Source organism: Aphelocoma coerulescens, chromosome 8, assembly GCF_041296385.1.
Source record: "Aphelocoma coerulescens isolate FSJ_1873_10779 chromosome 8, UR_Acoe_1.0, whole genome shotgun sequence".
In the NCBI taxonomy this organism is placed as follows: Eukaryota; Metazoa; Chordata; class Aves; order Passeriformes; family Corvidae; genus Aphelocoma; species Aphelocoma coerulescens.
In genome coordinates, this window is record NC_091022.1 from 29,686,090 (window position 1) to 29,710,751 (window position 24,662).

Sequence of the window (24,662 nt, forward strand, 5' to 3'; positions counted from 1 at the left end):
GTGCCAGAAAGATACTGGTTAGAAATCTCTGCTTCAAGGAGAAGGAACCTGCCACTAAATTCTGCTTGCAATTCATCATTTAGGGAAAGAAATTTGATGATAACTTTCCAGGGGTTGGCTTTGGTCAGTAACCTTTTTGGAGACTAACTGCAAACTCCTGTACTGTCAGTTTTGAAGTCAGCTGTATATTTTTACATAGTTTTTATGTAATTTTGCATATTAAAGCACTTTCTTAACTAGTTAAAATATATGTACTTATAAATACTTTATCTTGTTCAGTCAGGAAGCAGGGAGAACAGACAATCTGTATGATTGAGAGCAGAGCCAAACAAGAAAATAGGAGATGGATTTTGCCTGGAGAATTCAGGTTCTTTTTTTCCCCTTCAGGTATTTGGGTCAGGCACTTGGTGATTATTAACATGATAAAGATCATATCTTGACTGGGGCCCTGAGACACCACTGGAGGGTTCATTGTAAGTCTTGTTTTTAATTACTTCTTGCAAGGAGTTTTGCACAGTTAATATTTGGGGATAATATTTGGATAGGAACAAAAAGGTGTACATTATGTATGGGCTGCAGCAGAGTGAAGCTTTGCATATGGAAATTTGTTCATCACTAACACGTGGTGGATGTTTTCAGAAATGTTCTGTGTAGTGAATGTCTCCTGATTCTAATCAGGTAATTGTTGCTGCTTGGTTTCATCCTATCTGACTGGAGGCTCCTAAGTCAAAAAAACCTGACTGCTGAGGCACAGGCAATTTAGTTCACCCAGATCACTTCAACCAGCAATTTGGTTTATCCAGATCATGCTCTGAAGGGGCCTGTGCTTTTCTGACAACCATAAGGAGAACCTGTGGTGCCTCTTACCCCAGCTTTGTTAGGTGTCAGAAGTTAAACTGAATAAATCCTGAGCTATATCTCCAAAGTGTTATGGATTTTTGTGCCTGATTTCTCAAGGTGAAAATAAAAACAACCACCAGAGCTTGCAAGGTGTGTGCAGAAGGTCACAATTTTTGCTGCTGTTAAAAGTTCTAAAACTACTTTTGGACACAAATGAAAATGAACTTTTCATAGTTGCTTTGATTTGCAGTCACAGAAGGTCAGCAACTTTGAGAATCACATCACTTGAAATGGGTAGGGCCCAATTTTGGTAGTGCTTGGCCATGCTTTTAAACCTACCAGTGATCCATTCAGTGGAGATTCAAAACTTCTTCAGTTTTCTGTTTTTAATACAGTGCTGTCTGAGAGAGAGGCTTTATGAGTTTGGATAGCAACCTGTATTGGATGATCCCTGTGTCGTGTGTGTTTTCATGACTTACCTGAGACAGAAAGGTGTGGTAGCAGCAGCCATCCAAAAGCCATGCCAGCTAAATCATCACTGGGGAGGAGAATTCAGAAAAACAGCCATGGGCACTCAGTTTGAACTCTTTAGTGTCCTCTGAAATAACTGTGCTTATTCTATGCCTAAAGTCATGCAGGATCTCCCTCCTCATTGCAGTGATTATTTTAGGAGTTCAGGAAAGTTGTTTAAATTTTTCTGGTTCTAGTACACTTGTATGATAACAGGTTTCATCTGAAGTCTTTTTTGGCTACTACACCATCTAAGTAGAGGCTCCTGTTCCAGGCATCTGTGCAGCTGGTTCCAGGGCTGTTTGCTTTTGAGCTCCATCTGCTGGAATTCTATCCTGTTTCCCACATCTTTGGTGTTATTATGCTCCCAGGTCTCACAGGAATTGGTTTTAATTAAAAAGAGAATAAGGAATGAAATTCACAGTTCAGAGGAATTTTCAGTAAGTTGCTCGTCCTTTTGTTTAAGGATTCAACTTAAAGATTGCTTGGAGAATACAAGACTCAAAATCAGAAAATAATTGTGAGACTGAGGAAAACAAATAATAAATTTTCCTCTGCTTTTGTTTACCGTTTCTAGGCATTTTATAGAGATTTGGATTAATCAGGTCAGTCATGACCTATCAAGTTCTGTATCAGATTTCAAAAACAGATTACTTGCTCATGTTTCTGAATTAGGTTTTTGTTTGGTTTTCCACTGATGTCTGTTGTTACTCTATAACTAAGAAAATTAGCAGTGTTTTCAATATTTAATTAACTTTTTAAAAAGCCATTCTTCCCCATTGTAACTGTGCTTCTAGTGTTTCGGATATTTAAGGACAGAAGGGACCATGATGAAAATCTAATTTGATTTTTGTAGTTCCATTGTTTCTTAACAAAAAAGTACTGCAAAGAATAATGTGCAGAATTGGAAAAGAGGGCCCTGCTGTGCAAAACCACTCTAAAAGTGTTTCAGTAGTCAGAGGCTTTCACGGTAAATTATATGATGACTTTCTACAAGTTTCCTTTGTAAGGAGCACATTCTCTGTTCAGAGGATACATTATCCTGTTCATGTCAACAGTAATAGATCTGTGTAGAATTAGGATGGCCACCAGCCCTTGGGTGCAGGCTCTGGTGTTGACAGTGCATGTAATTCCAAGGAACAAGCACTTCTCTGGAAGAGCTACCTTCCTAAAAAGCAAACCATCTGCATTTTGAAGTTTCCTTTTCTCTACTTGTAAGGCTAATACCACCTTCCTTCCCCGGTCCCTCAGCTAATGCCAGATGTTCCTAAGGTATATTCTGTTTCATAATGGGTTTGTGTATATAGTAATTTCAAATATTTCCTTGAGTCCATCTGCCTGTTAGCAATAGTTGGTGTTCACTCATGATGTTTGCAACTTTTATTTTCTACACAGCCAACTTTGCCTGAACTGGTTTTAGTTCTTGATGTGGGTAACTCCATGTTGTTATACAGGAGTTTTGGGAATAAGGGGAGGGAAGAAGAGGTGGAGAACAGAGAAAGTGCTAGGCTTGATTTTACAGATAAGTGGATTTTTTTCAGTTCTGCCTTGTGCTTCTCCTGGACATGGCACAGCCCACGCCATGGTGCTCTCCAGCGGTGCCTGAGCTTGTTCCAGCCTGAGCTGCTTTTCAGAAAGTAATTATTGTAATGGATTTCTTAGACTTCTGCATGGGACAGAACTGTCAGCCATTTTTCACATAGATTGGGGGGATATTTTCTGGATTTCCTGACAGCTTCCTATAAAATAGAGATAGCTAAGGCATCTCTGGTCATTAGACTTCATTGTTAAATGGGTATGTGCTGCATTAGGCTGGTATTTAAAGTCCTCTGTTTTGAGGTTGGTATTTTTTAGACCTTCAGATACATGGGGGTCTGTACAAACTTCCACTGTGTTCTGAGGTTGAAAGTGGCTGGTGACTCTAACTCTGCGCCACTGGAGAGTAAGTTAAATTGTCACTGTTCTTCCTAAAATGAAAAGTACTTTGGATTTAAAATTATTCAGTGAACAATGATGGTCAGACCTCTCTTTGTAGCTCACTTCTGTTCATGGGGATGGAAGTGTGAGGCTTCTATTGGTTTCAATAGAGACCCAAATTGTAATTAATATTCCCGTGTCCCAAACATGTTGTTCTGATTAGAGGCTCTTTGCCCAGGCATTTCTGTGTAGCCTGCCCTGTTTGAAACCCTGCCTTTTTCTGACTTCACTTCCTGAATCCGTTGACAACACTCACAGCCAAACAAAATACATGTTCACAATGCTGTTATTTGCAAAATATTCCCTTGTGAGTACAGCTGGGGCAACAAAAAGAGTTTCTCTCTGAATCTCAGAGAGAACTGACTATTCCTTGTAGAAGTAAGGCCCATAGTGCATTTGGCAATTTTAGTCTTGGCAGTTAAGTAAGTGTTAAAACTTTGCATTTCACCACATACAAGCGCACGCACGTCTTTCATTACCCTTGTGTGTATTGATCACACAGTGATCTACTAAGAAATATACTGAGAGTGCTTAATTTTAATCTAGGCTGAGGTGGACCAGATAGCAACAGGCTCCCGGCCCACCACACTGTTTACAAAACAGATGGAGGTGGAAGGAATATAAACTTACTTTGCCCTCTTTTAGGCCTAATCCTCAAATGTGATGAGGGACCAATGAAAAGGTTCAACTTGAAGTGCTCTTCATCTCCTTGTGAAGCTGCCTAACTGGTGCTAAACCCCACCTTGCTTGGCAGATTCTATGACTGGACATCAGTGAAATATTGGTGTGATAGGAACAACCCATCACATGGTGCCCACTGACCCAGCAGTGCCATTGCTCAGGAACTCTTTCACCCATGCCACAGAATGTCACCCTGAGAGAAAGCACACAACTGCACTGCTGAATGTCTGTGTGTGCACATGAGGCTAGGGTGGAGCAGACTGTCACTCAGCTGTGTTTAATTAACATAGTATTTTATATAATGTATTTATTTTTTACGTAATTAGGTGATTAAGCAGAATGCTTGCTAGTAACATTTCTTCCATATCCCAGCGCTGCTGAGAGTTAAACATGCACCTTTGCAGGTAATTAATCTCCTTGCCCTGCTTATTTTGCTAGTTGGCACTTGCTAAATCCCTGTAAAACCACACCCAGCAGTGCTGTGTATTATCCCTCTGCTGTCTATTCCTACATATGGTCAAAATCAACTTACCTTCCGGGTTGCTGACATCAGCAAAATGTACTCTTGGCAAACTTGGGAATCCTCCTAGTAACCCTTTGTTTGGTTGGTGTTGTTACAGTTGTATTCCTCTGACAGCAGCAAACACCCTCCAAACGGTGCCTACCTTGACCCACGCTTGGGATGTGGAAGGACACTACCAAATTAGCATATTTTAAACATTAAAATACCCCCTCGTGTGATAAAATGTGTATAATGGGGTGAGGGGGGGAAAGTTAGAGGAAGATACTTCCCTGCTTCCTGTAAGGAACTGACCCATAGTAGTTGCAAGTTTCAGAGTATAATCTTGATAACAGTAAAGATGTGTATATATAAATATATATATAAAAAACTATCTAGTCATTTTGTGAAGTGACCTTAACCAACACTATCACTTCAATTAAAATTAGGCTTATTCTAATTTAAGGAAAAAAAGACTTTTTTAAAACTGCCTGCTTGAGAATAATAATTTTCTAGTATATTTTCTGGCAGTCTTCTGAGATCATCTATTTTCCCTCAGCTGTTTGGCTCCAAACAGCAAACAGGAAAATACCTGGTCTCCTTCAAATAGGTTTATTAAACAGAATTGATTTGGTACAGTGTTTAAAATCCTGGTAAATAAAGCTGTTTCCCACCCCCCCTCAAGTAAAGTAGCATGTTTCTAAGATATACCTGTATATTATCATTGTACTAAAAATCAGGATTATTTTGTAAAAAATACCTGGGACTTGCCTGAGAAGTTGCTATTTTCAGCAAATTGCTGGAAACAAGCAACTTGTTGCTGTTTTTCAACAAGTTGCTATTTTCATTTCCCACTAGGTTCAGTTTTCCCAGCTTTTGTATTGCCAAGAAGGTTAGAACCCAGAGTAACACCCAAAAGGAAAAGGATTTAGAGACAGGGAAAGGGTTATAAACTTATTTTACTGTTGACAGCAGCATTGTCATAAATATTAACAGACAAGAATCACCTCCTACCTGAGAAAACATAGGGATAAAGGTGAATATTTTTATTTTTGAAGCCTACAGCCTATTTTTTTTTAAATACAACCACCTGCCTTATCTTCTTGAGGGCATTAATTTAATAAAAAGCATGTCAGATCAAGTAGCCAGTTGCTCCAGTTATGGAACAATTTCATTCCCTGCCTTTCCACCCCTCCACAACCCTGCCTGAAGTCAGATGTCTAAACTGGGCCCCAAGAATGCGGCAGGCAAGGCAGGCAGGCTGCAGCTGGGAAATACAACTTCAGGACAACCCCAAAAGTTGTATGAGTTTAGTGGCCATGATCTGGCTTCTCCCTCCCCTCCTCACACCTTTTCCAGGACATATCCGGAGTTATAGAGTAAGTTCAGCATAATCCCTACCCTTCAGAGTGCAGCTCAAAGGGCATTTTCCCAACTCAGGTACTAGCCAAAAAAAAAAAAAGTGTGAGGGGAAAATACATTTTAATTATTTTATTTTTCTTAAATATAATAGAACCTTCTAGAATTTTTTCCAGAAACAGAAACATTAAAAAATTATACTTTATTACAAATGGTAAACTCAGAGTGCTAAAAAAAAGCCTCTTATTTACAAACAATACTGGGCAGTGCCCAAATAAACAACATAAAAATAACTTACAAAGTCATGAAGTAGTTTATTGACATTAATCAACTTTCATAAAATAAAATAAAAAAAGATATGTACATACACGATTTACTTGAAGGCAGGCAGAACAGTTCTTTTTTTGTTTATCAGCCTCCCACAAACCTCCCTCCCACTTTTTTTTTTTCTTAAGGAATACTACATAAAGCAATCTACAGTTTCTATTGCAGTTTAACCTTTAATACTGAATGATCATCGAATGTTAGGTCCATGCAGGTCTTGGTCAATGTTAAACGAAGATCTGACATCTCATCCGAGCAGGAACAGCACTTCCCGGAGCAGCGCTGGCCGCTCACTCCCGGCTCCAGCTGAAGGCTTTGCCAGTCTTTCCACACATGCGCTTTGCGGAGCACAGGCAGGACAGCCTCTCAGCTTTTGCCATTAGCTTTATGCCTCTGCCACTTTGGATTTTTCCCGTTTAGTTGTACCACAACACACAGTTCTCGCTGAAGAGTCTCTTCAAAACGTCTGCAACTGCTGTGTGAGCATGAGCTGGCACCCGCTGTTGACGTGGTTCATGACCTTCTGCTTAAGCTGTGCAACCTGTTCTCTGAGCATGTTGGCAGTTGATGCCAGCTCTGAGTTCTGCGCTTTCAAAGTTTTCACTTTTTCTTCCAACCGAGCAATCCTTTCCAACTTCCTTTTCCGGCATTTGGACGCCGCGATTCTGTTCCTCATGCGCTTTCTCTCGGCTTTGATTCTCTCCTGTGACTCCATGTCAATGGGGGACAGGGGAGGAGTTTCCCCCGGCATTTCAGGTACAGTCTGCGGCTCCTCTTTCAGAGCCTGGAGCCGGGGATGCTGCACGGGCATCTGGGGGTTTATGTGATGCTGGGGCGCGTATCCCATGCTGTTGGTGTTGTAGTTGGGCGCGGAGCTGAGCGCGTTGGGGTTGAAGTTGCTGAGGTTGGCGTACACCGGGGGCTCGCTGTGCAAACTGGTGTTGAAGCTGGTGCTGCCGGCCATGGAGGACACAGGTGCCATCCCGCTGGTGACAGGCTGCGCGGCCGAGGTGACGCTGGGCAGCGTGTTCTGGTTGTGCAGCTCGGCCAAAGCTCTCACGAAGCCCTCCGCGAACCCCTCCTGTTCGTCGGTGACATTCTTGGGGCACAGGAACTGCGTCGGGGTCGGCGTGGTGGTGATCAGCCCGTTGCTGGACTGGATGATGAGCCGCTCCAGCTCGGGCGAGGCCAGTTTGAGGAGCCCCACGTCGGGCGAGGTGAGGATGTCGGCGTTCTTGTTCCTCAGGTGCGGCTTCAGGTTGCTGGAGGGGTCGGACAGGTTCAGCGTCATGTTTTGCTTCAGCACCTTGGCGTTATTGTATCCGTACCCGCCGCTCTCCGGCGGCGCGAAGCCGGCGCTCAGCGCATCCTCGTAGAAAGTAGGCTCCATCTTTGCACTCATAGAACACAGTCCGGGAAGGGGAAGCTGCCCGGCCGCCGCTCAGCTCCCCGCGGGCACCCCGACCCTCCCGGGGAAGGGGAACGCGGAGCCGAGGAAGGAGAAACGCGGAGCCTTACTGGATCGCTGCTGCTGCTGCTGCCGCCGCGCTGAGAGCCCGCCCGGCCTGGCGGGGCGCCTCGCCGCCCTCCTCCTCCTTCTGCCGGTGGTGCCGGGACGCCGCTCCGCCGTCACAAGTACTTTCCCTGCCCGGCTCCGCGCTATTCCCGCTCCACCGTCCCAGCGCCCGCACTCAGTCGCGCTCGTTCGCTCCCGCCCGCCCCGCGCTCTGCGCCCGCTCCCGCCGTGCAGCCCTTCACTTATCAGCGGCCGCGAGCCCGCTAAAAATAGCGCATGATGTCACCCCGCGCGCTCCCCATTGGCTGCCACCGCCCCGTCCCCGGGGGGGCGGGGCCAGGGCCCGGCGCGCGGACCCGGCCCGGGTCGCCATGGCCACCCCCCCTCAGAAGCTTCTTGAGCGCGCGGGGCCTTGTGGGATGACGTAATGCCGGGGGGGCGCGCGCGGGGCAGTGTGGGCTGACGTCTTTGTTTTTGAAATATCTGGTTACCGCGTCCCGCGCGCGCGGGGTTGGCTGGCGGGGCCGCCCGGGCGCCTCCTCAGCGGGCGCCGAACCAACGGCGGCGGCCCCGCGCTCGGCCCCGGCCCCGCGCTCGGCCCCGGCCCGCCGTCCGCCGCCGCTCCCGGTGTGTCTGTGCCTTTGTTTCTCTGTTTGTTTGTTTGTTTGCTTGGCGGCCGGTGCCTCCGCCGGGTTTCGGGCTGCGGTGTTTCCCCCCTGCTTCGCCGCTCCTCCCTCCCCCGGCGGTGGTTCGGCCCTTCAGGTGGCGCTCCCGGGGAGCCCCACGTGGTTTCCCCGTCCCGCCGCCCCCGCGGCTTCCAGGCAGCGCCGGGGGTGGCACCGCCGCGGGCACCCCGCGCTGCCCGCCCCGGGCTGAGCCCCCGCGGGGCCTGTGCAGTCCCCGCTCGCCCGCCCAGCCCTGCGGGAGCCGCGGGTTTCGGCCGCGGGTGTTCGCGTACGCCCCCGCACCTCCGCCCCCCGGCACGGCTTTGCCTTTACAGAGACCCGGGACGTCAATTCCCGGCCTCAGGAATAATAACCAGGAGAATACAGAGGGGAAATAAAACCTGACAGGAAAAAGCCGGGTTGCGGATGGGTTTCTCTGAACTTGTCCTTCACGGGGAGGGGACAGCGACGGCCTAATTTTAGACAGTGCCCTAGTATTGCTGTGGAAGTGCAGGTTAGTCTGGAGGGAAAATAAGGGCTGGAGCCGAAGGATCGGGGTGGAGGAGAAACGTCTGTGCTGGCATGTTCCCCTCGGAGCAACAGATGGGAGCTGTCTGGTTCGCTGGAGCTGCTCTGTGCGAGCGGCGTTCCAGGGCAGAGCGCTGATAAAAGGGATTCGTTTTTCTTACCTTGCCCCGCACAGCCCCTTCTCTCGGGGTGGTGGGGATTTGAGAATGCTGAGTGGCAGCTACCTCTGGAATAAAGTGCAGCAGGTATTTGAGGACAGACGGTGACAAAACGGCGTGGCACAGGGACTGCAGGGCTGTACTTGTGTGTTTGATTGCCGGCAGTGCAACAAGTGCTCCGTATGCTTCCAACGTGAAGCTGTTACCTGCTGTTCAGCTTTTTGTCACTGCAGAACTTGGTCTGTCTGGTTCAATCCCTTCTCACAATATGTGAAGCTGACAAACTTAGGTCCAGTTTTGAAAACACACTTTCAAATTCTCCAGTGCTATTTTTTTCTGGATATAATGACATAATTACCAGTTACTGTATAGGAAGGAGCAATGAAGCAAACAAAACATCAGCATCTGTGAAAGAAAAGTGAAGGTCCAGCTCCCCTCTTTGAAGTTGTTGGAGTTTTTTTCTTCTGCGTTTTTCTTGGTGTTCCCACCTGGCCCTGTTCGGCCACACGGTGGGCACTGGTTTAACTAGAATGATGGAAACTATACATGCAGTGTTTGTGTTAACACTCTGTGGCACAAAATACAAAGTTTGGAATGGATGTGGGGGCTTGCTGTGTGCTGCTGGCGTCCTCGCAGCATCTCTCTGGGTTGCAGGTAACTCAGACTTCAGCTGCAGAAACAGTTCAGCCAAACAGCACTAAGTCACTGCACATGCATAAGATCTCTGAAATTCATTAGTGCAGTGAGTGCTCAAAGCAGTGGTTCAATCTTTTTAATCTTTACATGCAAGATAAATAGAGACCAGTGACTGACTCTTCTGGCACCAGAGCCAAGGGGCAGCAAATGAAACTAGCAGGTTCGGAATAAACCAGAGAAATGTCTTCACAGAACTGTGCTTCAACGGTGGAACTCTCAGGCAAGGGTGGGCTGAAGGATTTTAACGTGACTGAATGAATTCACAGAAGAGAAATCACCTATGGTCTGTGAATCCCAGAACATTTACACTGGCTCTGGAAATCCCAGAGCTGCAAATGACTTGTGCCTGGGGGGGCATCCCTGGTTTCGTGTGCCTCCCTAGGGATCCACTCCTGGCTCTTGTCAGAGATGGGTATCTCGTCGGACCTGATGTGGCGGTCCTTGATATGTTACAATTCCCGGAGATAGCCCATAAATGATCTTCTTTGTGTCACCCCGCAGTTTTTATGTTTATAAAGGGCAAGGAAGAAATTCTGGAGAAATGCAAGAAGTGAATTCTACGTCGTTTATTGTGTGGAGGTTTTTATTTTGAAATAAAATATTTTAAATATTTCCAAATAAAGCTAAAAACGGGAGGTGGTTTGTGGTACATAGGAAGCCATGCAATTAATTTGCTGTATAGACAAATACTACTAATAAAATTTATTCTGATTAACTTCGTGTATTTAATTGGTTAAGAGTTTAGTTGTTTTGTTTTATCTTTCGGGGTTTTCTTCTGCATGTTTCTTTTGTCCTAGAAAGCAAAGTTCAGACTACGTGGAACATGTTCAGTGTAGTTTAAACCATTCTATTTATTACAGATTTGAAAAACTGCCTGTAGAGCCCACTGATATCAATGCAAGGTTTTGATTAACTTCAGTGAGGGTTAGATTGGGCTGGAGGGATTAATTTAATTTTTTTTCCCCTCCACCCATTTCGGTTCTGTACTTCCTTCCTCTTGCAGAGGCGGAGTTTCAGGAGTAGACATTCCAGTTTGCTGGAGACGTGTTGGAGCTGAGGCCCTGTAGCTGTGGGGGACACTCATTATGTTAATTGCTGCTCACTGGGGGTTATTTGGTCCAGGCTGCAATAGAGTCAAGGTGCTTGTGAAGAGCAGGAGAGCTCTGAAATCAAAGGCAAGAGCTCTTGGCTGCTCCCAGAGGATTTTCTGCCTAATATGGGACTTCAGGGAGGGCTTGGCTGAGATTTCAGCCCCAGGTTCAGCACCTGAGACCTTCAGAGTAGAGCAGATCCAGAAGTGGGACCGATGGATAATGATCCTTTGTGGCCATTAGCCTAGGAGCTGGGAATTCTGGTGGCTATGCCCTGATTTATTAAACACCTATTAATTCAGGGCTTTTATTCCCCCTTTCCTGACGTCCTTAAGTAAATATTCCTTTAGTAGGATGAAGGAACACTTCCTGACCCAGGTACAAAGCATAGCCATTTACATGGCTCAATAAACAAACTTGTGGGTAGGAATTGCCAATCCCTGCCCTGTATTGCTGAGAGGCCGATGCGTTAGGCAGCAGTAATGCAGATTTTGATTTATAAACTTCTCTAATCAATCAATAGAAGCCTGAGTGAGGCAATCAGATAGTCTGAATAATTAAATGGCTTTTCAGGGACAAATTAAAATTTCTTATACACACCACATCCGTCTAAATTATATTGGTGTCCAGGAATAAATGGGTTTGTTTTTTTTGTTTCACTCCTGTATCTCAAATGCTTTTGGCTTATTTCGAAATCATTTGGGGAAAAAAAAAAAATGAAAGAAAAAAGGATGGATAGCAGTTTCTGATTTTTTTTATGTTGGAAACAGTGCTCGCAGAAAAAAAAATTCTTTTTTCCATACAGTTTTTCTTCTGTTAGAGATATATACATTACATGTATATTAAATATTTAAACATACAAATTTCTTTTGTATGTTTTTTTGTATGTTTTCTTTTTCTTTAGACTATTTTGCTTTTTCTCATCCTCAGAGAAGTTTCTATAACATTTTTATTGTATAGAAAACTATTATATAGATTGTCTTTTTTTTAAAAAACAATGCTTTCAAAACATGATCTCCTTCTTTACCTCTTAAAGTGAATAAAACTGGGAATTACTGCATCTTCTCACACTGCTTTCTGCTTGCCTAAGGAGTTACTATAGACCAGATTTCTCCAACTGGGGGAGACAAGAGTTAGAAGGAACAAGTATTTTTCTCCTATTTACTCCATCAAAGCATAGTAAAAGAAGGTGCCAGAGAGAGGGTACGAGGAACAGAGTTTCTTCAGGCCAAGTGGAAGTAAAATAATTCCCAGATTCTGCTGGTCCCAGTTCCTTCCTGGTTCCTCAGGGTGTGTTTGCGTCGTCGGTTCAAGTGGGTCCAAGTCTGCAGCACAGCAGAGGTGTGGCAGAGCTGCCACCTCATCCACCCCCGGCTTCCGTGGCCTCTCCTCCTGCTCTTTGCTCCCAGTAGGACTCCTGTGGCCAGGTGGAGATCCAAGAACTGAGTCTGGAATAAAAATAAATCCTTACATTTGGGGACAGAAGGGAAGGGTGGGAATGCATAGGCTGGGGGAAGAGTGGGACTCACAACTTGACATGAAGGACTCTGGAACCAAAACTCTGAAAAACCCAGCCGGTCTTGAGCGAGTCTTCATTTTGCACATGAAAAATGCTCCTCAGAACCACAGGCACTTGTAAATGAGTATCGTGTCCATCTCCTCCACCCTCCATTAGTCATCGCATAACCAAGCCATACGCACTTAGTCCTTTTCATCTTTCTTCTTGTCAAGCCCTTTAGCCTGTCCCCCTCACCTACTCATCCCACCAATCATTTTAATTAATCTCTGAATTTCTTTGAAACTAATAGTTTGTGGAATGGGGGAAAATGAGTAGGTTAGAGAGACAAGATTGTGAATGATGGAGGTGGGGCAAAGTTAGGAGGCTTTGCAAGACCTGTTGGGTTACCTCTGGGGCAGGACAGCAGTGCTGTAAAAACACAGAATGGCTGCAGAAGTGAGGGAAGAACCACTAAAAACGTTTTCCATTTTCTTAAGAATGCTGCCTGAGCAATTCAAACCCTGGATGTTTATGTGCAGCAATATCTGAATGAAAGGTGTGATAGGATTGTCTCTAAAGTGGATGGGATGACCTCTTCACTCAATAGTTACATTAAATTTCTCACTCTTGTGCTTCCTATTCCCAGCTGGCTTTATAGAGGATTTCAGTGCTCACTGCAAATGCTCAGAAACACATTTTCAAATAAGTAATGAACTTCATAATTTTTTTATTCTAACACTTGTATGTATTTTTACAAAACCCTGAGCAAGTAGAAGTTAACTACCTTGTCTAGAGATGAGTCTGAAAAGAACCCTGAGGCCTTGCTTCCTGTGCTTTTTAGAATTCTGGAATGGCTGGGGTTGGAAGGGAACTTAAAGATCATCTTCTCCCAACCCCCTTGCCCTGGGCAGGGACACCTTGCTCTAGGAGGATGTTTGGGATGTTACAAATCTAAATGTCACACCAATAATGTCTCTGTGCTCATTATTTCTATACCACAGCTTAGCTGGTGCTCCGGGAAATAAAGAATTGGGCAGAGTTCCCATCATGTGGAGCTTGCAGTCGGAAAAATCCTCTACACACCAAGAAGGCTGGCAGAGTAGCAGTTGATCCACAGCGGGAGCCCAGAGAGAGAAGGTAAGCAGGAGAGGAGGCACTGGAGGACAGGTGGCATATGGGAAGCAGACGGCTCTGCTTGGCATTGGGAGCTGGCAGCAGGAAAAATGTACCACACAAATAGAAGCATATTGATGCTGAGTGCTGGGGAAGCAGGTGAACGCCTTCAAAAAGATATTTATTGTGTTCAGGGGGAAAGATCCTGCTGGAAGCATGCATTTGTTCCCATATTACTGAGGTGGGGTTTCACTGTGGAGAACTGAAGTTAGCTTTGTGGTCTTTGGGTATTTCAATAAACAGACAGTAGTGTCAACAAAATGGATTTATTTCTGGTTGCCAGTTGTGAGTGAAAGTCTCAGAATAACTGGATTTAACCATTCAGAGCCCTAGGTAAAATAGCTCAGTTTTGATTAGGGTCTCAGGACAGATTCAGAGTACTTAAATTTTTAATTAATAAACAATCTGGCATCCTGTCAAAGTTGACACCTTGCTCTGTCTTAGCAGCTGTTGGCACAGTAGGCTCCTGGCTACCTGGGATAAAGCAGTACTTGCAACAGGAGAAGGGGAGGAAGCAAGTCTGCGTGAGACCAAAACTGCCCAGTGAAAAGCAGCACAGAGCTCAGGGATTTCCAGGGAGCAATCAAGCTTTCCTGCTCTGTGCCACAGGCTTGGGCTTGGACACGGACAGCGAGTTCCTGTTCCTGAATGTCAGCAGTGGCTGGTGGGTGACAGATGTAAGGACACCTGTCTGAATTCAAGTAATGGCTCTGACAGGAGGAGCAACAAACAGAGAAAGCATTCAACAGTGAAAGTAGGTTCTGCAGGTTGCTCCTTCCCAGGGATTAGTGTGGTGGAGCCTGTGGGGAAGTTTACAGAGTGCCTGCTCACGTAATTCAAATGAACAGGAAACATTCACTGTGGATGACAGTCATTTATGTTGGAGTCATGGTGTGGGAGCAGTTAGGGTTGCCAAAGAGCCAAGGAAGGCAATGTAGGGAGGAAAGGGCACGGCCTGGGAAGGATGGTGCCTGGAAGCACAAGCAGAGTTCAAGGCTTCTGTTTTAGAGAAGGTGCTACTGAACTGCTTCTCTTCCTCAGACCCACCTGATTAATAAACAACAACCTGATCTCTGATCCCAGCTGAGCTGTCACACAGTGACGGAGCTGCTCCTCCCTGTCTGGGCAGCCCTGTCCCCTCACGGGCTGGGAATGTCCCAGTCTCACCCACAGCAGACCCTCAGGAATTCACAGGAGAGTTCTCCAGGATACTCAACCCCTCAAAATTGCTGTTCCTTCCTCTTTTCTGTGGTAAAAATTGTATGCAGCTGCCAACACTACAGCATCTATATGTTCTCTTGTTTCAGAAGGCAAAAGAGATGGAAAATTTAGCTCAGAATCATTTGGATCACATGGATCGCTACCTGAGATCTTGTGTTTTTACAATGGGCTCAGGCTACATGTTCCCATGTGTGCTAGAGCAGCCCCATGAGCAGCTGGTGGTGTCTTTGGCAGATGGGATGATCAGCTCACAGGACTGTTTACAGTCTGTTGAGAACATAAGAAACATAAAAAAAGCAATAGCACTTGAGTATGTTAAAAAACAAGTTCATAAGATCAAGGAGAATTTTCAGAATAAAAGGACAACACTAAAGCAAAGGCCTAAAGGCTGTGATGGCTGTGAATTGAAATTCAGATTGGTTTAAATTTTACCATTTTTTTTATATAGGGAACAACTAGAAAGCCATTCCAGAAGTGGCTGTGTGGTATTTAGAGAGCCAGGTACCAGTTGCAGCATGCACAGATTTCCAGAGGTTTCTATTCAGTGAGGAGAGGGCTGTGGGCTCAGGTAAGTCATGTGAGGGAGGTGAAGCACGTGTGTTGTAAGAGTTAATGGTACAACAGTAGCCTTGCTCTACCATAAGCACGTTTTGTGCTGATGTTTTCCAGTTCCTGCGTTCCTTGCAGCCGGTGTAGGAAAAGGTGTGTGGCTGGCAGAGCTGCAAGCCCAGACAAAGCACTTCTGGGTGTGGATGCTCCCAGCCCATTGCCAGGTGCTTCATATAGGCATTTATGTCAGAGATCTGAGGTCAGTTCAATGATAGCAAATTTCAGCCCTGGATTATTACATAAATATTAATAAGAACAGGGGAATATTTCACATTTCTGTTATTGGTCAGCAGAGTATTTACCTAACCCTTAAGCAGTACTGGTGGGGACTGTATTTCCCTTCAAGACAACTAAGAAAACTTTAAAAGTTTGGCAAAAAAAATTGTTCACCTCTTTAATATAACCTTGTGAGTTTAATGAGAAATAATCTTATTTTCTGTATACCCAAAGAGGAAAAACAGGAGAACAGAGTCAAATGGGAACTGCACTCTTCCCTGCTTTTGCCTCCTGCTGAATGGCTCTTAATCACCTTCAGTATCTTTGTAGCTTGATTCCCCTGCTTGTAAAATGGACATGAGACTGAACTCCTAGTAAAGCAGGCTGATCTGGGGGGGATAAATGCTGGACAAGTGGTATGAACTATTTTTATTTTTAAAAATGCATTAAGGAATAGGTATGGAGAAGCAATGGATTTTCATCTGGAAGATCTAGGATTAACTTGTTGGTATAAAATATTTGTTACTGCCCCCATTTGCTTTTAGGATATCAATCATTGACGTTTTTATTGGTTCATGAGCCTTGTAATGCATTTTGAATCTGACCCAGGACTGTGTGGAGCATATACTGGCACTTAGATTTATGCCAGTTTAACTCTCTGGTCACTCTTTGACATTCTTGACCAAATATCTTCCAGTTGCTATGGGCTTGCTTTTTGAGGGGTTTATTTTGTTTTCTTTACATTAAGAGCCTGTGCTTTGAGGGGCTCTGACAGTGATTTGGAGGTGTTCATGCAGGAGGAGTTATCACATGGCAGCTTCCCAGAAGGGGGATGCTGAAGCACAGCACCAGCACCTCTCCAGCTTCCCACTGGTCGTTTCTTAAAGAATAAGCCCCGTTTCTCAGTCCAGACCTTTGGCAAGAAGATGACCACGTGAAACACGGGAATTCTCCTGCCTTGAACTCCCCTCAGGGAAGAGGGTGGGTGCCACAGCCGCTGCCCCTGCAGGAGTGGGGAGGTGAAGCTCACGGCCCCCTTGGACGCTTCCACCCCATAAATCTGCTCCTGAGATTGCCTGGTTTTACACCTACGTTACGCTGTAAACCGCTCTCCATACAGCAAATGCTTTTTAAGGAAAAGCGAGGAGCGCTCCTGAGCAGATGTAAATCAGCAGCGCCTGGAATGACGTCGGGCGCGCCGTGTGCTCGGCCGGCCCTGCTGACACAAGAGCCAGTCCTGCCTTCTTCCGGCTCCCACGCTGTCCCCTCCCTGGCGCTGACACAGCCGTGAGGTGAACGCTGTTGGGAAACACATCCCAACTGCGGCCCAGCAAAAACATGAATGGCTGGGCAGAGAGGAATTTGCTTCTTTTCAGGGTGTCACCACATATCCCGGATTAAAGTCCTCGCGGAACCTCCATGGGAGTGCCAGCCACTGCTCTCTGTGAAAGGCAGGAGCTTCCCCAGTTTGTCCCAGCAGCTCCTGGCTAAAAGGGAATTGTGCTGCAGCTGGAAACTCGATCAAGCGAGTCTCAAAGCATTTCATTCATCCTCAGTTGATGCTTAATACACCTTTACTCTGGCGGGTAGTGCTTCCTAAGCCTTGTCAACATTGCAGCCGAACAAAGGCTCGTCTCAAGCGTGGTGTTGTGTAAATAAATCCTGTGCCTTGCAGGGTGTCACGGAGTTAATGGGAAGCCTGGAGAGGGGAGGGCGTGGGAGCAGCATGCCAGTGTTAACGTTCTGTTTTCTGCACAGGATTGCAACAGGATTGCAACAGCCCGGCCTATCTGAGCTGCTGCACGTCCCGACAGCGCGTCTCTGCTCTTGAATTTGATAGGGGTGCTGATAGAACAATGCACCTTTCTGGGAAATGGTAATGCACAGCAGGACTTCGGTTTAAGGAAATTCTGAATAAACCATAGCAGCTTTCTTCTCAGAGTGCTGATGATTTTCAGGTGGCCCACCAGGCAGCCAAACAAAAAATATATATGGCAGTGTTCACTCAAAGGTTAAAGTTTTGGGATAAGGAGGGGGAATGTTGAAAATCCCATGAACTTCAAAAATTGTACTTATATCTTTGTGGTAGCTCTGGCTCCTTCACTTGCTTCTCACAGATCAGTAATCAGGGGACAATTTACAGGAATAACCCTCCAGGTAAAAATATACAACTGCCTCTGAAACAAACAGCATTCAATATGCAAAGCTGTGTGATAAAGGGCATGCTCAGGGTGCTTTTTCAGGCCCCATGGGAAGTTTTACAGAGAGCAAAGTACCTTTTAGCAAGTCTTTTTCTGTTAGTTTCGAAATCCTCTCTTGCTTTTCTCTAGAATGATTTTCCCACAAAAGGTGACAGAAACAATTTAAAAAGTCTTAGCAGAGCTCACTGCTCCCCTGCCCCCTTCTTTCCCTCCCTCTTCTCCCAAACACTGGAAGCTCTCAGAAATATTTTAGTATCCTGGAGATTAAAAACAATGTCCTTAATTTGTATTTGTCTTGTAATAGCTCTGACTTTCACCGCCTTGTCCTCCCCTTTATTGGGAGTACATGTGTGAGCACTCCCTCTAATGTTGTTTATACGCCTGCTGTCAGGTTCAATTAGCAGTTTCTTAGCAGGGCACCTTCCCACGTGAAGGAAATGTTTCCAGTTCTTGTCCCAGCTCCTGCTTCCTCTATGGGCAGCGTCCTGACATGGAACAACAGAAATGAGTATCAGTGATATCAGTAATTCTTAGCTGATAAATGGAAATTAACTTTAGAACCTCATGAATCTACTGGCAGCTTAGATGGGGGGCAGCTGTTTACAGGATATTTTATAGGTATTTCATTTATGTGAGTTTTACATAGCTCCTGTTATAAATTGAGCCATTTTGTTAATAGGGGATCAGGAAAATTTTAGAACTATAGGACACCAATGCACTTCTTAGGTAAAACTGAAAAGAATGTAGTAATCCATTGAAGGATTCTCTGTGTAAATAGGAATGTTGCTAAAGAGAATCAAGATAAAATGTAAATGTGAATAATTGCTCATAAGACAAAGAAATATTGGCAAGCAGCCACATGGAAATTGGAAATTAAACTAGTTTTATACCAGTAAATCATATTGGCAGAGTCTCAGGGCTAGTCAAGTGAATGGCAAACCCACAGGTAACTTGCAGGACCAAGGATTTCCCCTTCATGAACGGGTGTAGATAAGCAAAATTTCCCAGAGCAGAAAAACACCTTGTAGTAGCGGCCGGATTTTCAGCTTTGAAGTAGAAGAGGTACTTTCATTTTCAGTATCTCCGTTAGAGCTTCTTTTTGCAAGACCAGGAGTGTGAACTCTTGTGTCTGAGCCAAAATTCCAACCTAAGCAGAATGTACTCATCTAAATTTCCCTTTTGGTTTCATTTGGCCAAGGTATTCCTTGGTGTAGAGTTGCTGTGTACTGTTACAGCAGTTGCTGTGCTGGGAGCTTGGGAAGGCGCCCGCCTGGAAGAGGTTACATAAAACCTAAACCATAATAAGCTCAGAGAAACCCCTGAGTGTGATGATTAAAAGGAGAAAACGATTAGGGAGAACACATCAAAGAGGCTCAGTGAGAGTCCTAAAAGGAAAAATACTGATTATATTTGTTTTGCTTTTGTCTTACATGAGGTAAAAGGCGTGTGGTGTGTCCTGGGTCGCCACCCTAAGGGGTGTGTACTTAAAGACAACAGAAGCAGACTCCAAGGCTTCCATGGGGTTTATTTTGGTTGCAGGGCTGGGGAGATAAGATATAATTGTACCATATACATAGTGGTGCTATCAATCTGATGGATTACCCTTCACATACACCCTGAGCACCTTGCCTACCCTCTGCCTGCTAATCTGTGTCTACCAGGAGAACTTGCTTTCTGACCTTTCAAGAAACTTTCAACTGTGATTTTTAAAACAATCACAGAAATGTTTTTCTTTCTCCAAACGTGCAGTTCCTCTCTCTGGTGAAAGCATTCAGAGGCATCAAATGGGTAACATTGATTGCTAAAGCTAGTGTGCAAGTTCCGTTCAATAAATTGTGAATCTTAAGGGCTAAAAATTGTTTAGAATTCCACTCTGGGTCTGGGAATAAGAGTAGATATTTATTGATAGTCCTATTGTTCACACTCAACTGGATTCTGTTATTTTAGAACAATGTTCGATTCACTTTTTAAAGTTTTTTTAGACTTGGTCTGACCTGGGAACCAGGTTAGAAAAGGTTTGAACTAATAAAATATGCAAAATGTGGTTTTAAGCCTCTCCTTTAATGTGGAAAGAGGAAGAAAGGTTTTAGTCAGTTATAATAAATCCAGTAAGGGAACTGTTTACTTAACTCTCACAGTTATTTATTTTAATTTAATTTCTCAGAAGTTTTCAGCTGGATTTAGTTCATGTGGGCTGACATATTAAAGAATGGTTTTTACTGATACATGTTTTTTAGTTGTCACTCTGACTTCAGTAGTTATAGCCACTTTCTTTTGAACATTCTGATGCAGTAGATCCCAAAACCGAAAGGAAAATAACTGAAGAGGACTTTGGAAATGGGGAAATATAAAGTACAATCCTTATAGACCTAGAATTTAGGTAGGAAGGTAGCATTTGAGTTTATTTTCCCATGAATATAGCTAGCATATATACATTTCTGAGGCAATAGTGCATATTATTTTCCTATATCAACAAAAACAATTATAAAAATTGCAAGGAATAGGAACACACTGTGTTGGTGCCAGTTGGGTGATGCACAGACTTTGCTGGTTATGCATATCTGGCTTTGGCCTTGTTAGAACCTTCCTAAATTTGGGTTCAAGCTGCTGGACCAATTGTCTTGTACTTTACGCTTTTGCACATAAAAAAGAGGCTGCTTGGAACAAAACATGCCAGGTGAAAGGTCCTTGCATTGTCCTTATGTCCTCCTGCCATCTTGGTTTGCTGACACACTGCAAAATGCCCCTGCTCTCCTGGCTCCTTGGGGACTTTGGAGAGCAGGAGGTGAATGGGCCAAAGGAGAGACAGAACAGAGAAGGGCTATTGGAGCAACACTTCCCCTCACACCTTCTAGGCCCAGAGAACTTTCCTCTGTCTGGGATGTCCTGTCCTGGTGCATTGGGTGCACTGACTTTTTGTTCAGCCCAGGAGTCTAACCTTCTTTCCATTCTTGAAAGAGCTAATACAGAATCACTCTGTATTTTCTAGTGCATTACCAGCAGACCTGGATTCATTTAGTTTTGATTTGATCCTCACAAAACATCAGAGCTGTTTGCAAAGCTAATAGCAGTGTAATGACAAAAGCAGCAGTGCCAAATATCTTTGGGTTTGCCCTTTTTCTTCTCCTTAATATCAAAGCTAAAAACATGGTCTTGATTTATATGCAGGATTACTGATGTTAAAGCTATATAATAATACATCTAAAGCCTAGCACAGTTTATAAATACACAAAACATGTAACTTAATAGTTGTTTGTGCTGGGTCTTTTATTTTCCTGCATACTCTGTCCTACCTTTGTTACTGAGGGCACTAATGCTGCATTAATGTAAGCAGAAACAGCTGCATTTATCTTCATTTTATTCTCCTAAGTCACAGCAACGTGCTGGAACGAGAGTCATTGTCTGGAGCAAACCTTCTGAAAGTCTTTTAAGGGCATCCATCTGGGCAGACTTTGTGGTTATAGAAGGGCTGATGCTGTAAGTATTCATCCCACTAATGGTCTCATTGATTTTTATTTACGCTCTTTGTAGGTTGCCCAGAGTCTCAGTCTGAGTAAGAACTGCAGAAGATGTGCTGAATTCAAGAACTGCAGGCGTGTGTTCAACTAAACCCAGGTTTCTCTATCTGTTTTTAGGGTGCTTGATCGAAGCGGTGCCTCCAAAACAACCTGTCTGTTCTGTCTGCAGAGAAGCAGAAGAGAAATGCAGTTGGTGAGCAGTGTCAAAAACCAGGTGCATAAGTTTGAAAATGTTGATCCAAATCACATTATTATAAGTAGTAGGGAAATGTCATTACTTACTGAGATTAAACAAAGACCTGCTTAGAATCTTGTGACTTCAGCTCATAAATGGATTTCATCACTCATTACAGCTGCATAAACAAATGCATGTGGTACATATGCATGTTTTGTTTTGGGAAGTTGTTGTTTTTAAAATCCCCTCAGATTTTTTTTAATTGCTCCTAACGAGCCAACGCTCCGTGGTTCTGAAGCGATGCCTTGGGTACCTGAGCAGCACAGCCCACATTGCTTTTAAAAGGGAATAAAGTTTCCCAGCCTCTCTCCCCTTCTGGCAGCTGAACTGCTTTGGCAAGCAGGTTATTTTAAAGGAGAAATTTACAATATGAAGAAACCTGGTGTCAAAACTTTTATTCCTTTTATGAAAGTAGCCTTGCCCTGGTGCTCCTTTGGAGCTATGGAAATGTAATCCCAGCCCAGTCAACAACTGGAGAAAGTCCTACACTTCTGAGCTCAGGCTAAGTTTGTCACATATTTAATGTATTTGATTAATGTAATTTTTCCTGTTGTCCATAGCCTTGTTTCTGTGGATGGGCCTCTCACAAGGAATCCTAGAAATGGATGCCCTGTGATTACCCAGGGGGAATTAGCACTTCCCCCATGTTTACTTGGCAATATGTTGCAAGTGGGATGTGGCAAGAGGAATCCAAGTTTTGGTCTTCCTTCTGTGATTGTTACCTGAAAGCACAAATGGTGCAGTAGTTTGGGATGCAGAGCAGATGCTTGTCTGTGGATTTAAAAAGTAGTACAGATCAAAACTGTCAAGCCATTCTCATATCTTTACGTTTAAAGTAGCTGCTTTGAGCTAAGCCCACACTTTTCAGCATTTCCAGGCAGGCAGTTATCAAAGTTTAACCTCAAAAAACTTAAGATGGTAAAATATCTTGGTAATTCTTTGAATTTCAATGTACCATTTCATATTCACAACTGAGAAGCTGGATTAATCCTGGGTGGGTAGTGTCTCATTTTAACTTTATACTGCAAGTTGTTTTTTTAACCATATCTAAAGGGAAATTACTTTTTTTATTTCCCCAAGGAAAAATAGCCAAACTTCTAGAGTGGAGTATCCACTCAAGGATACTCCATTTTTGTGGCTATTTTTCTGATAAAGATTCAAAAATCAAATTTAAAAATGAATATTGCTGGGGGAAAGTGGTACTTTTTTTCTGTTTCAGTCACAGCCTCCTTTTTTTACTTAAAAAAATCAGTCAGGAAAGTAAAAAGAGCAACAATATGAGAGAGTTCATGGTCAGGGCTGCTTACACATATATCCTATATGGGAGGATTTGTCCTGAAGTGCTTTAGTTTGTTTTGCCTCCTAGACAAATAAAACAGGTAATAACAAGAAATCTCACTTAAACTGAATGAAACTAAAACCTTTTGGCTTTTCTGTGAAGCAGCCTTAATTTTTAGGCAACTGGGAAGGAGTCTTAATTGTGTGTGCTCTTAAAGATTTTTGAACAAATTGCTGATTGTCTGAAGCTTTGGATGTTCTCCTCCTTCTATTAAAGCCCTTGGAGAATCCAGTTGCTCCTCACCTCTGGAAACCTTCCCTCTTACGTAGGGAGCTAAAAAGATGCCTGACATTAGAGACTTGCGCTCCAAAATGTTGCTGTGAATGCCTTAAAATGTCACATTAATATCAAGAATGGTTCACCCACAAACCATCTGTCTTTGCAGATCTCAGAACGATCTTTCAATTAGTTAATTAAGCTTCCCCGTTTCCTAATAAGGCCTATTTGAAATGCTCCGAGGCTGGGGATAGCGGGGTTGTAGGTCTGCACTGAGCAGGTGTGACAGTGGCCAAGGGTCTCCCCGGGCAGTGGGAGAGCCCAGGAAGTCCTGCCTGGCCTTACCTGGATGTGCTGGCTGGGAAAATACCTGGCTTTGTCCTTATAAGGCCAAGGAACTGCTGCCGGAGCCCTGATCCTGCCCCAGCTCTTCCCAGCCCCGCTCAGCCACAGTCCTAAAAAGGCAGTTCCTTGCTCCTGCTTCCCACGGCTGAGCTCCCCAGGGAGGACAGCTCTGCCGAGCCAGGCATTGCACTCCCAGGGAGAGCCGTCCTTTTGGACCGTGCTGCTGCTTCTCAAGGAAGAGTTTAGGGGCACTGCTGGGCTTCTCCTTCCTCTTGTTTAGTGACTAATGAAAATCTAATAGAGAGCGGTGTCCGAGGCGCTGGCGCATTTCGGGAACGGGACAGATCCCTGTAGGATCCGCGCAGGGGAGGAGACGCACGGTGGGAAGCAGCTCAGAGCCGGAGTCTTGAAAGCATATTAGGTTATGGTTTTATAATAGAAAGTGCTCAGCAGCAATATGAGCTCAAAGCAGTCCGTGTCCTTTTTCCTCCCTGCCCTGGCTGCCAGTCCTGCTCTTTGCTTGTGCTCAGTCCTTCGTGGGGCCATGCTGGGCTCTTGGTTTCATTTGTGCTGAAAGCCAGGAAAGGGTTTTCTGCTCAGATTCACAGTGTGGCATCACAAAACATTGTGCTCGTGTAACTGAGCGAGTGGTGAGTAGGAAAGAGGGGGGAAAAGTTATTAATGCCCCATGCTCTTCCTAATGTGAAACCTTTAGGTGCTGTACTCTCCTTCTGAATAAAAACTCTTCAAATGCTGGGTATTTTATGAGACAGTTTTACAGGTTTCATTGAAAATTTCTGAAGGATCTGATTATTGGCTTGTTTATTTTACATGCCAAGTGACAGGCTTAGTTACAGTCTGATAGATTTTTAAGGACAAGTTCTTCACTGGAGCCAGATTTTGGAAAGGCTTGAATATGCTAATTCAGAAGGGGTCTTGCACAGGATTTTTTCTTTTATTAAATCAACAAATCATCCTACCTTAATTTGAAATAATAAAGAGGAGTGTTTTTTAAAATTTAAGATCTGTGAAATTCTGGCACTGAGCAGTCACATGCTCATTTCAGAAAGGGGCTTAAAAGAATTCTTTTTCAAGGGGGCTGTTTGGGAAGAGTCCCTGGATAGTGCATGCTCTGTGGAGCGTGGGTGGCGTTGGGGTGCAGCTCCAGCCTCTGAACACGTTGTACTCGGGCGCAGCAGTTTGTCTGCTCAGAGCCACATGTTTCCTTTCTTTATCAGGCTGCTCCT

At 44.4% G+C, this 24,662-nt stretch overlaps 1 protein-coding gene and 1 long non-coding RNA gene across 2 annotated transcripts in view; one reads left to right on the forward strand and one right to left on the reverse strand.

Annotated features, from left to right (window-relative positions):
• Window positions 1-21,488, forward strand: part of LOC138114283 (uncharacterized) — a 37,779-nt gene extending 16,291 nt beyond the window's left edge. Inside the window, exons 2-3 of the long non-coding RNA XR_011152564.1 lie at window positions 13,344-13,479; window positions 21,398-21,488. This is a non-coding gene — a long non-coding RNA (uncharacterized lncRNA). The remainder of the gene's footprint in view (window positions 1-13,343; window positions 13,480-21,397) is intronic.
• JUN (Jun proto-oncogene, AP-1 transcription factor subunit) lies at window positions 5,984-7,932 on the reverse strand. Its single transcript, XM_069023533.1, has one exon. The coding sequence runs from the start codon at window positions 7,590-7,592 to the stop codon at window positions 6,648-6,650; it is 945 nt and encodes a 314-aa protein (XP_068879634.1). The 5' UTR covers window positions 7,593-7,932; the 3' UTR covers window positions 5,984-6,647.
• Window positions 21,489-24,662: the final 3,174 nt, after the last annotated feature.

Bases quoted from the DNA above. Each gene is read 5' to 3' on its own strand.
- JUN (XM_069023533.1), bottom strand. From the start codon at position 7,592: ATGAGTGCAAAGATGGAGCCTACTTTCTACGAGGATGCGCTGAGCGCC.